The 12066-nt window shown below is 35.1% G+C and overlaps 1 protein-coding gene across 7 annotated transcripts in view; it reads right to left on the reverse strand.

Moving 5' to 3' along the window:
• The window catches only part of LRP1B (LDL receptor related protein 1B), a 581170-nt gene that overhangs the window by 191117 nt on the left and 377987 nt on the right, over positions 1-12066 (reverse strand). For all 7 annotated transcript variants that reach the window (XR_005861415.2, XM_040703826.2, XM_422146.8 and 4 more), the window contains exons 10-13: positions 11082-11225; positions 8782-9018; positions 3952-4132; positions 1320-1539 (exon numbers count right to left, since the gene is read on the reverse strand). Coding sequence is in view for 6 of the 7 variants with exons in the window: in XM_040703826.2 (XP_040559760.1) it covers positions 1320-1539; positions 3952-4132; positions 8782-9018; positions 11082-11225 (782 nt within the window). In the remaining variant the exon portion in view is untranslated. The remainder of the gene's footprint in view (positions 1-1319; positions 1540-3951; positions 4133-8781; positions 9019-11081; positions 11226-12066) is intronic.

A 12066-nucleotide genomic window follows, 5' to 3' on the forward strand; every position in this document is an offset into this window, starting at 1 on the left:
TTAAAAGAAAAAAGAGTGAGAGTACACAAAAGTAAAAGAAAAGAAACAAAAAACATGCCACAGTTTGTTCCCAAAATAGTAAAACCATTTTTCCCCCATATGAAGCCCATGAAAATGGGGCTTATTATTCAGTAGTTATGGTGGGAGGCAAAGACATCAGCTCTCACTAGTAATCCATATGTAATCCATGGCAGCTGCATTTACTGTTTTAGACCTCTTCTGTCCAGGAACTTCACCAACATGTCTAGCATTGCAAGTAGACAAGGATCTTTAATTAAAAAATGCCTTTCTCCCAGTGTGTTCACTCTCCTCCTGCCTCCTTTACAGGACCATGACGGATTTGGAGCAAAAGCGTTAAATCTAAATCCCAACCCAGCTATTGTGACAAACTGCAACACTATTGCATTGGCATAGACTTAACAACAGATCGCCCAATATAAAGGATTCTTGAAGAAGTGTGTAATTGTACAGAGACAAGTCCTAGGGATAACCATATCTGGAGTTACTACTTCTAGTTCTAGAGATCTGCATATTGGCCCTATGAAGGTCATCATACAGAAGAAATCATGAGTAGAATGGAAATGAAACATTTCAGAAATGAAACATGAACAGATTTGTTTAAAAGTCTACATAGATGTAAATGGACTTAATGCCTATTTGTGCTACAGTAAAAAAAATTCAGTTGTCAAGGCACTAATTTCATGAAACAGATGCTAAACCTTTCACAAATGGTTTGATTCCAGACCGTTTCAATTGATTTCCATAAGTTTCTTCTACTCTTGTTATTTCTACAAAAAAACAGAACTTCTATAAAGATTTTCATCTAGGTATTGCAGCCATTATTAAGAACTAAAACAATCTCTCCCATCACTGGTCTGCATTTGTTGAGTGTTCCCTCTCTGCACAGAACCACAAATGTTCCAATGGGGTGCTGACATTCAGCAAAAGCAGATTACCCAGTGAAGTTAAATGAAAGCCTCACTCTGGCAGAGCAAAAAGAAAGTGGTGTTTTGTTTTATTTTACTGAAAAGCTCCTTGTAGCTTGATGAATCAATCAAAATGCAATTCACTGTCACATGAGAAAAATAGTTTAATAAAAAATAACTTTTGTGTCACTTTCTAAAGCAAAGATGAAAATTTTAAGCTGTATTATGTTCTCCTCCAGGAGGCTGCCAACATCGCTTGTTTCAGCAGAGATGACACTGGACATGCCGCAGCGTTATGCAGACTAAAAAGCTCGAAAAGCATTTTTAACATAACACAATAAAGTCCAGAGAAAGAGCATGCCTGTGGCAAAGCAGCAGTATTTTTTCTTTTACCTTTCTTTCAGTTCCATTCAAAAATATCCTTTCAATGTGATCATAATAGGCATCACACCAGTATAACACATTGGCATGATAGTCCAGAGTTAAACCATTCGGCCACAGCATCTTTGATGTTACAAAAATCTGCCGACTGTAGCCATCCATCCATGCCTTCTCAATTCTTCCCACACTGTCATCTATTTCATCTTCTTCCCAGTCTGTCCAATACATCCAGCTATTAAATTATAAAAATGAACATTCAGATGCCGTTTTAATCACATGAATAATACTATACACTTTTAACAGAAGTTTGGAACAGTACAGCCACAAGTCAGATCAATATTGTCTTTTCCATGTATTTGTCTTCCCATTACTGTTTCTAAGTCAATAGCAAGAGAGACTTTCCACGCGTCCACTGACTGCTGATGACCCAATGCTTTGGTTTTTTCTCCCCCTCATATTGTATGAACTATATGACTGCCAAAAGGACTTACATGAGAAGTGAAATAATTGGTTCAAACCCTATTTAATCACAGCAGAATTGCGGAATTTTAAACAAGCCTTTTATTGACTTTGCCATAAAGTTCAAACCTCAATTGCTATATTTTGGCTAAGCCTAATTTGCCTTTTTTAATTGTACCTAATAGTTTCAAAAAGGTACAATACACAAATTAATCACAGTCTAGCTTAATAGCTACAGAATAACTCTGAATTCCTGTGAACTTCCCATTTCACATGAAAGACGTCAAATTACTCAAGAACTATTACGAGCAGTCTGTCTCTTCCAAGAACATCAAGAAAGATAGATGACTAGAAAAAACATTTGAAAAATATATGCTAAGAAATTTTATCATAGTTTTATGGCTTAAGTTACAGTAGTGTGGATAACTGACCCCACCACCAATAGAAAATCTTACTCTAGAAAAAACAAGCAAGCATCACAGTAAGTCAATTGAAAGTATAAGCTCAGATTATTTCTTTGAGATACTGTCTACTGGACACTACAGAACATACCTTGTATTTCTTTATTTATTTTGTTTACTTTTCTAATTGAACTAATCTTTCAAGTCCTGTAATTTTAATTTTCAAAATCACCATACTTCCAAAGGAAGGAAACACGGGAGTAAAAAACTGTCTTCCTGTCAAATCCATTCCAAATAAAAGACAATCATGTAAACAATGTCAAATCCACTCATCAGGAATTGTATTCAAACCACTTCTAAGTTTAATGTGAACAGCATGCCTTTTATATAAGAATTTGGAAAAACAGGTAGTTGTATCATCATATCCACATACCCAACATATACCACAGGTTTATGTAAATACACAGTTTTTACTCATTTACTCTCTGATCCAAGCCACTATACAGAAGGTTGGGCTTTTTTTCCCAGTTCTTTCAATGTCTTTGCAAATATACGCTAAGAACATCAACCAGTTTTTGCTCTATGAGAATTAAAAACATTGCTGCATGTTTAACACAAACAACGTTCATTTTAATCACAGAATAATAAAACCTGTGTATGCCCTAAAGCTCAATTAAAGACACAGGTCAGTATGTGATTTATTTTATTAGAACACAAAAATACGTTTTGCGGATATTTACATGACTGCTGAAGAGCAATTAATGAGCTTTTCTCCATTAATGTTTTGCCTGTACTTGTTGTTGTTATCATGTCATAAGCTAAAACATGCTTACAGTAACAGATGTTTACATTAATGTGCTTTAATTGTATCTCAAAACACTTCTGCATTGGTTAACTCAAGACTAATATTTTCTAAACATAATTAAAATGCCATAATAAAAGCTATCCCTCAGGAAAAGCTTCCATAAGAAGTGTAATCATGAAGGGCAAGTTATTTTATTAGAGAAGTGTTTTATATAATAGCCCTTTTCAGACAATACATCTTCATAAACTGGTTTCTGTAGCATGCATTTACTCAGCTGGAAAATTTAACAAAGTAATTTCAGGTATGGCTATGTTTTATGGTCTGATTTTACATTCTTACTATGTGACCTTAGTTATCGTACCCTATCCACTGTCACTTCCATTCTTCAAAGGGTAAGTGCAAAACCTGATAGTGCAAATGCATTCTAGCACTAGAAAAACAGAAATCTATCCATTGACACTACAGTTTCCTGCCTAAATAGTCTGCCAGTGAGAATTTAACAAGAAAACTGATCTGTGAATTTTTAGGTATACCAAAACCGTACCACTCTAATATAATGCTCTTTTTATTATCTGCTCTATTACAACTCATAATATTAGTCATGAAAAATATCTGTCTCATTTATTTTAGTAAACTTATGTGTACAAGGATATGGTTTTAATTAACTTGAGAAATTGAGACTTACAAAGAGAGAAATAAAACAGAGCATTATAAAGTTCACCTAATATTAAAAATACATATAGATCTGATACACTCAATTTGTTCAAGCAAAAGGTGAATCACATTCAAATTAACTTGACATAAGTTCAACTGTATCAGAGTAAGCACATTCTTCTGAAGGCTGCAGGCAAGAATTTTTGACAGGAATGAAGAGATATAGACTACTGCAGAATTTTAGATTGCCATATGGTTTTAAAGCTCCATCCCAACCCAAATCCAATATACTATGAAGACATGAATACAAAAGTCTACTTCATACCCATTGACAGGATCAACAACAATTCCTCTAGGGTGAGACATGTCTCCCTCTAGCAATGTTTTCCGACTCTGAGCAGCTTTTTCCAGTCTGGCTACAGAGATTGTTTTCCTGTGGCCATCGTTTGTCCAATAAAGATTATTTCCAATCCAGTCCACTGCTATACCTTCTACATTATCGAGATCTGAGAGAGAAGGGAGATACAGTAATAAAAGTTTAATGTTACACATTCATGTTCTAATACTATCCACTGGTGTCAGCAATGGGAAATTTATTCTAAATACAGTTGGATTATTTTCATGACTTCTAATAATATTTACTGAATTTCAATATTAAAGTTTACTGTCTCCTGCCTGTGAGTTTTCTTTTATTTTGCAGACATTTTCTTTGGGACAAACTCATCACCGATACTGCTTTTAGAACCCAAAAACCTTTACTGACAGTGACTCTAATAAACTATTTCGTTCCCCCCAAGAAACTAGTGAAAGTCTCCAAGGTTGAATAGGAACGTACAGTACTTTTACCTACTAAAAGGTATGTAAATCACAATATACATAACAGCTCAGCATAGAAACCTGCAGCTTACTGTAAAACATAGATAAAATGGTGTATTTTTGATGATACACGAAAATAAAGTATGATGGTTTTAATCCAATAAATGAAATATTGGGCTTTTTATACAACTGCATGCAATAAAAGTTTCTATAAAAGGTATCACTAGTATCTCAGTGTATTGCAATGTGACAAGTGACTCACAACCCTTCAGTGGAGCAATGTTTTTTAGTGCTTTGTAATGTCATCATATTCCCTATCAAGTCAGCTACAATGCATTCAAACATCCTGCCCCTTCAAGTTTCATTTTTTTTCCTAAATTTTATAACCTACTTCTTTTAGAAAACAAAAAAATGCATTGAAGTACATTAAGTCACAGATGGTCGCTATATTCTAAAATTTGAAAATAGCAGTTTCCTTAAGACAGATATTTCAGTAAGAAAGTTTTCAATTTTTAAAAACAGAAAGCAAAATAAATCTTTTGGCTACTGACAATTATAGCAAAATAGCCATCTAATAGCTTTAAAACTATTTCCCTTATCAGTATTGCCTATCTGAATACAATGGTAGTGGACAAACAGCACAGATTAATGAGAAGAAATATAAAGATAAGGTTCTTTTTAATATGAAAGAAAGGAGATTCTTGTCAATATTATAGAATGATATATGAAGTAATTGAAAAATAATTCTGCTCATCTTGAACAAGTTAACAGTGACGCTTAGAGTAGTGTGTTAGGATTAGAACTAAAAGGCTTTGTAGCTTTAATGTTCAACTGTCTAGAACTTCAACTGTGTAGTTGTTCTATCTTATGTGTATTGCTTATGTTTAATTTAACACTCATGGATATGCGTGTATGGACCGTTCAGGTCACGGGTGTAGAGTTCACGTAACAGGAATTAAAGATATGTAGCATCTCCAGCTCCCATTTTTAATTAAGTAGTTTTTTGAACACAAAAACCTATATGTAGGAAACACAAGTGATCTCAGCAAAGTTTTCTTAAGAACACACAGAAAAGACTAAATATCAAGTCTGAGGACAGAGGGGGATTTGTTCAGAAGCTATTTTTATTTGTATTCTGTCTGACCTAGTCATTTGAATTTGAACACAGCTTTTACATTAAGAAAATCAGCTTTTTAATTCAAAGGTCTTATTTTGCCTTTTGGGGGGGAGAAAATACAGTCCAAATAGAGACTATATTAGAGTGACTGACTAATAAATCCCTGCAATGGAAGAAGGCTCAGTAAAGATGGGTAAGGGTGATGTGCTCATGAAATTTAGAGAATAACAGAGGATGAGACTTGACCCACAGCTACTGCAAAGAAGAGAATTTCTCTACACAAAGGGGAGCAGAGAACTGACTTTGTTTTAGATAAATATCTATCAAGAGTTGAATAGTTGATTAAAACAGAAAGTCTTCCTCAGTTAGCCAAATATGGCTCATCCAAACACAGAGTATAAGAACTAATTGAAATTCACTTTTATTTAACTACCTAAAAGCTTTGAATACATTCTTTACTTTTACTGTGGGTTTTTCTGCCACTCTAGCTAAACAAAATTGATTTCACTGTTCTGAGCCAGCTTTCTACAGGGAAGCCCTTTAAACTTACAAAGAATCAACTAAAAGAAAGGCCTTTTTTTTTTTAATCATTGTTCAATTGACAACTGGAAAATTAACATTTGTAATTCTACCAGAATTTTATAATCAACAGTAGTATGTAAGCTCCGTATATATCGAATACATATATAAGATTTTTTAAAAAGTTTGTATTTCTAAAGGCAACATATTTAAAACCAATGTGGCAACTTGTAAGATATTATAAGCAAAGTATGTAATTGGGTACAGAATGGCCTAGCTCCATCAATGTCAGATAAATCATGTACCCTAGCATAGTCTAAAATAAAAGACATAGTGTAAACTGATTTTAAAAGTAAAAGTAGGTGTTCTTCCATATATCAACCAGCTAGATCGATTTCAAACATAGATTCATAGACTTACCTTAATCTTACTTAAACACAAAGCTAGCCCTAGCCCATCCTTGCTAATATTCACAAGTGAATAACAATAAGATCTAAGCCCCACAGTGACCCCCCCAAACAACATCAGTGGGGCAAAAAAAATGCTTTAAAAAACAAAGAAGAGAAAGAGCGAGTTCATCCTTATGGTAGTCCAACTGAATAATATTTCAATCAGTTAAAAAAAAAATCTGGTCTATTCCTTTTTTTTTTTTAACATAAAAATATGATTTCAAAGTAAGTTTGAAGCTTTAATTATAGCATTTTCTGTTGCTGATGAAAGTACGCTACTTTTGCAGTTGTGCTGCCAACTCTAGGATTGGCTTTGCTGTGAGCTGTCAAACAGTTATCAATACTACACAGCAGTTTATTTTCCAAAGTGAAGAATAGGAAATCACAGCTGAAACTATATGGGAAATCAAACTCCAGCAGTGTTAGGTGCTCAGCATTCTCTGCTGCTAGTCAACAGCTTGTAGGATCAGGCTCTCATGTAGGCAAACCGTAATTATCTGAGTTACAGTGTTGTTCAAGCTAGCATATCTGTTCTTGCAAAACCTGATAGTCACAAAAAATGACAACTTCTAATCTGAGAAGTGACACCTACCACAGATATAGCTCCTTAGCAGCATGCTGTTCCGAGCAAATATTAAACCACCTACTGACACACCTGATTTTCTCTAGTAGCCTTCCACCAGAGAACGATTTAATCTATCCCTGCTGAGTTCTTGAGAGCTGACAAGAATAAAAGCTGAGGTGGTATGGCTAGAGGCCATATTAATTTTTTAAATCATGAAACATACATTAACAAGTATTCTTTAAACATACTTTAAAGTTATGAAACTTCTCCAAGTTCTAACTGATAATGTAAACTCCTGGGAAAGGAGTGGGGGGAGAATGACAATGATTATTTTTATTCATTTTAAGTATAAGGGATACCAATAATACATGATCAAACAATCCATAACTCTTTGGAGTGCTTTGGCATTTTGTTATGTTTTATTTATAAAAAATAAAAATTACAGTTAAACATTACTTAGAAGAAGTTGCTGATTCAGTGTGTATATATATACGTGTGTGTGTGTATATATATATTTATAAGTAGTTTTTTGAACACTTCAGCAAGGATGCTTTTTTGCATTACCTTACAGTGTTTAAGTCTATATACTGTTCATTCTCTTCCTGTACTCTACATTTGGATTACTTTGCTGTAAAATGAAACGTGTGTATTTTGGTTATCTATTTCCATATTCACAGTGAACTGAAGAATTACACAACTGGCAGCTGAGCATTCATTATTTACTCAGCCATTCCTTATTAAGCAATCACCAAGCTTCTTGTGGCAACTAGTGAAAGAACCTTTATGAACACTGAGGTCTGTAGAGACCTTATAGAAAAAAAAAAAAGGGATAATTGCACTGTAAATGGGAGCTAACTCCTAAGACAGCTCAATTAAAATGTAGGTTATGAATGATGAGAAACGGAAACTCCTGCATTAAAGCAATTGTTTTGTTTTTTGTTTTTTTTCTTCTTGACTACTAGGAAACAACTACTGTAGAATGGATTGCAACTGAGATAAGGAGCTACTGAAGCAGTATTCTATGAAATAGTTCTATGAAAGGAAAAGGTGAGTTGACAGATTGGAGCTTTAGTTGGAAAAATAGCATTTAATTCAAAGAGATGTGATTCTTGGCCACTGAGAAGCTGTACACTGTGGTGGGGGAAGTGGAAAGTAGAGAAGTGCTGATATTTTCTTTAATTGCTGTACATTCTAAAAATATCTTTAGATTCTTAAAAATGATTTTTTAGTAGGTCTTCCTACTGCTTCCACAGGTAGGAAGGAAAATGCATCAGAGAATAAAAACAAAGCCTAACCACCCCAATTATTATTATTATTGCTAATGATTTTGCACTACGGAAAGTCTTCCTGCCAACCTACTTGAATAGACTCCAGAAATCACATTGTGATACAGGCTGTAAAAAAAAGTCTCATAACACTCCTAGGGATATGGGACAGTTCAATGAACTGTCACACTATGGATTCATCCCATCAACTGAAAGAATACAGTGGAGTTATAGAGTTACTCAGTGGCAAGGTACAGACTAACCAGACAGAGTTATCAAACACCATCTCTGTGCTTAGAAAAAATAAATAGAAAGTTGTAAGAAAAAAAGCTCAAAGTTTGTTCAAGGTCTAGTTTGGGTCTGCTTTCAAAGGGTAGATAGAAAGGGTAGAAATAAGTGTTAAATCTTCTGTTAGCATTCCTACCATCTTTGAGGATTGTTTCTCTCTCTGTGCCATCAATTTTCTGCCGTCCAATTAGGAAACTGGTAGTATCAGCAAAGTAAATGTAATTGGTTTCTGCATGGAAGTCCAGAGCACGAGGATTGACTAAGTTCTCTATAGGGATCATGTATTCATCAGATACTTTGGTATTCAGGTCCATTCCCCGTATTATTCCTGGACGTCCCTTCCCGTAAAAAAGAAACAATTCATTCTTCGGTCCTGCAGAAGAAAGATTACAAACATAAACAACTGATGCTGCCTAATCTTCTTTACGGTGAATAAAGTCACTGTTTAATTAACTGGCACAATTAGTGGGGGAGCAGGAGCATTATTCAATACCAAAAATTAAACTTTCATATATTCCAAAGGTATCTAAACTCAAGAAATCTAGCTAATTACATTACCTTAATTAAAATACAAATTACTTTGGTGAACTGCTTACATCTAATTATTTTTCTTCTGTAAAAGTTCACGCTGAAAAGAAATGCTAGATCACAGAATAACTTTGCATCTAATGTGAAATGCACATATATAGCATCGCAGACATTTAATTTTACAATCCATTAGGAACTATCCAGGTAATGTAGACCATGACTGAAGAAATCATTAGATCTAACACAACTGTAAACTTCAGCAGATACAGAACACCGTTTTATTTTTTTTTCACCTGAAGTTTCTCAGAAGCAAGAAAAAGCTTATAGCAAATTTCTTTCAAATGGGAAAGAATATAACAGATTGACATACTGATTTCTTTCATGCTGAAATACAAAACATGGATATCTATATTTCCTTCTCAAGAGATTTTTACAGCTTCATTAAATTGCTAAATTACAAATAACCAAGATAAGCTAACAATACTTAGAAACGTCCTTAGGTACTTCATACTATAAATAGATCTCTTAAAATTCTCAAAAATATACTATTTTCCCCGATGCTTCTCTGAGTTCATTGGAATTGCTAGTGAAAACAGTGAGAAATTTGAGTGGGTTCAAATGCATATATCTTCCAGCATTTATCAATGAATTCAGTTGCATGCCTTTCACCTGAAATATATCAATATCATCTGATAAAAAAATTGAACTAAAATGGAATTACAAAATGGTTTAAATTGGAAGGCACCTTAAAAGACATTTAATTCCAACTCCTTGCCATTAGCATGACTGCTTTCCATTTCACCAGGTTACCCAAAGCCCCCATCTACCCTAGCCTCGATGGAGCTTTCCTAAGCAGGCTACTCTAGTGCCTCACCACCCTCATAATAAAGAATGTCTTCTTATACCTAACCTTTTGTTGTCCTAACATACATGTCCTCACAATAAGTGTTTCTCCATCTTTCTTAAGTATTGAAATGAGGCTGCAATGAGGTCTCCCCGGAGACTTTTCTTCTGCAGACTGAACTAGCCCAGCTCTCTTCAACCTTCATAGAAGAGGTGCTTTAACCCTTCATGACCCCCTCTGGCCTTGTTCCAATCCAAGGAGAAAAGAGCAGAGGGGGACAATAACCTCCCTCACCCTACTGGCCAGTCCTGGTTTGATGCAGCCCAGGATGCTGTTAGCCTTCTGGGCTGCAAAGCACACACCGCTGGCTCACAGCAAACTTTTCATCCACCAGAACCCCCAAGTTTTTTCTCTGAAGGGCTGTTCTCAATACATTTGTCACCCAGTCAGCAGCAATGTGTGGGATTGCTCTGATCCAGGTGCAAAACCATGCGCTTTGCCTTGCTGAACTTCATGAGACTCATTTGAGTCCAATTTCTCAAACCTGTCCGTGTCCTTCTATATGATAACCCTTCCTTCTGTCACGTCAGGCATGTGGTTGTAACAGATATAACCACAGTAACACAAATCAGTCCTCCTGCTGCAAAGTATTATCAGATTAAACTTGCTTGCCTTGTTTACAGGAAGGGTCCATTTCTAAAAGTGAAGATGACTGCGTAGGTAGAAATGAATAATAAACTATTAAACAGCATAGGAGCCCCCATGTATTGTCAGAATGCATAGTATATAAAAAAACAGTAAAATTGATTAACTGATAGCTCGTGATGATTCTTAGAACTCTTTAAACATTATCCCATGTCTAAATTGTCACTTGTGTGAAAAGATCCTAGTCAAGTTAAGGGAATAAAAAGACTATATGAATCAAGCATCAGGTAAATATGTTAAAAAACATTACCTGAAAACAGACCACATGATTTCTATTGCTACTGATTACATGTTAAATAGCACACAGAACTGTGCCTTGAAATATTAGCAGCTGGCAAACTCTGATTTTTATTACATACTTTTGCATGACCTGCCATCACTTCCCAAGATGAAGCCAGTCCTGCAGCGACAAGTCCGTGTTTTGTAGTTGCTGCTGAGTAGACAGATGTGTGAACATCCCCCTGGCATTCCATATGGGTCCACCTCACACGCATGGCTTCTGACTGCAGAGAGTGAAAAACAGCATGATTGAAACCCCTTTGAAGTAGGATAATTATACACTTCAGTGTGTAGAAAGTTTAGACATAAAAAAGGGATTTTTCATCACAATCTTTCCTAAAATATAACTTCAAAACAAGGTGATTTTGAAGATGATACTAAAAGCAGACAAGTTTGCATATCCAAAAGGTCATCTTGTGGCTATCAAGTCTAGGAGGTTATTGCTTCAATGAGATTCTGCAGTTATTTGCCAGGCAGCAATCCCCCGAAATAGCCAAATTTCTTTCCCTTTATTTCTTTGTTCAATTCATTTTGTCGGTGGGGTTTTTTTGTTTGTTTTTGTTTTCGGAGCAGAGTCCCATGCTAACCATCCCATCCCAGCTCACTATTCATTCAACACCATTAGAAAGCATCTTTCTATGGAAGATACCTACGCAGAAACTAAAGAACAAGACAAGCCTTGTAGCACTTTTCCTGCATTTGAACAGCTGAAGCATTTAAAGAATTCCTTCCCCTTAATATATTTTTAAATGCATAGCCCTTAATTAGCAGTATAGCTTGTCAAATTAACTTTTTAAAATTTTAAAAGGTAAATCTGATCAGAAAACAAAAATCTATCCTTTTACCTTACACTGGCCTACAACAGATCAACAACATTTTTAGCTCAAAAACTATATTTTAGCTCTTCCTTCTTCTTCCCTTCAAGCTTTTTAGCTGTTTTGTAAAAGTAATCCAGAGGTTTAAGGTCAATATTGTTAGAGGTATACAGAATTTCCACCAAGTTCAGACAGCCTTTACAGCAAATCTTGACAAGCAACGAACGCGTCCATTTGAAACAAAAGAAGC

Source organism: Gallus gallus, chromosome 7, assembly GCF_016699485.2.
Source record: "Gallus gallus isolate bGalGal1 chromosome 7, bGalGal1.mat.broiler.GRCg7b, whole genome shotgun sequence".
NCBI lineage: Eukaryota > Metazoa > Chordata > Aves > Galliformes > Phasianidae > Gallus > Gallus gallus.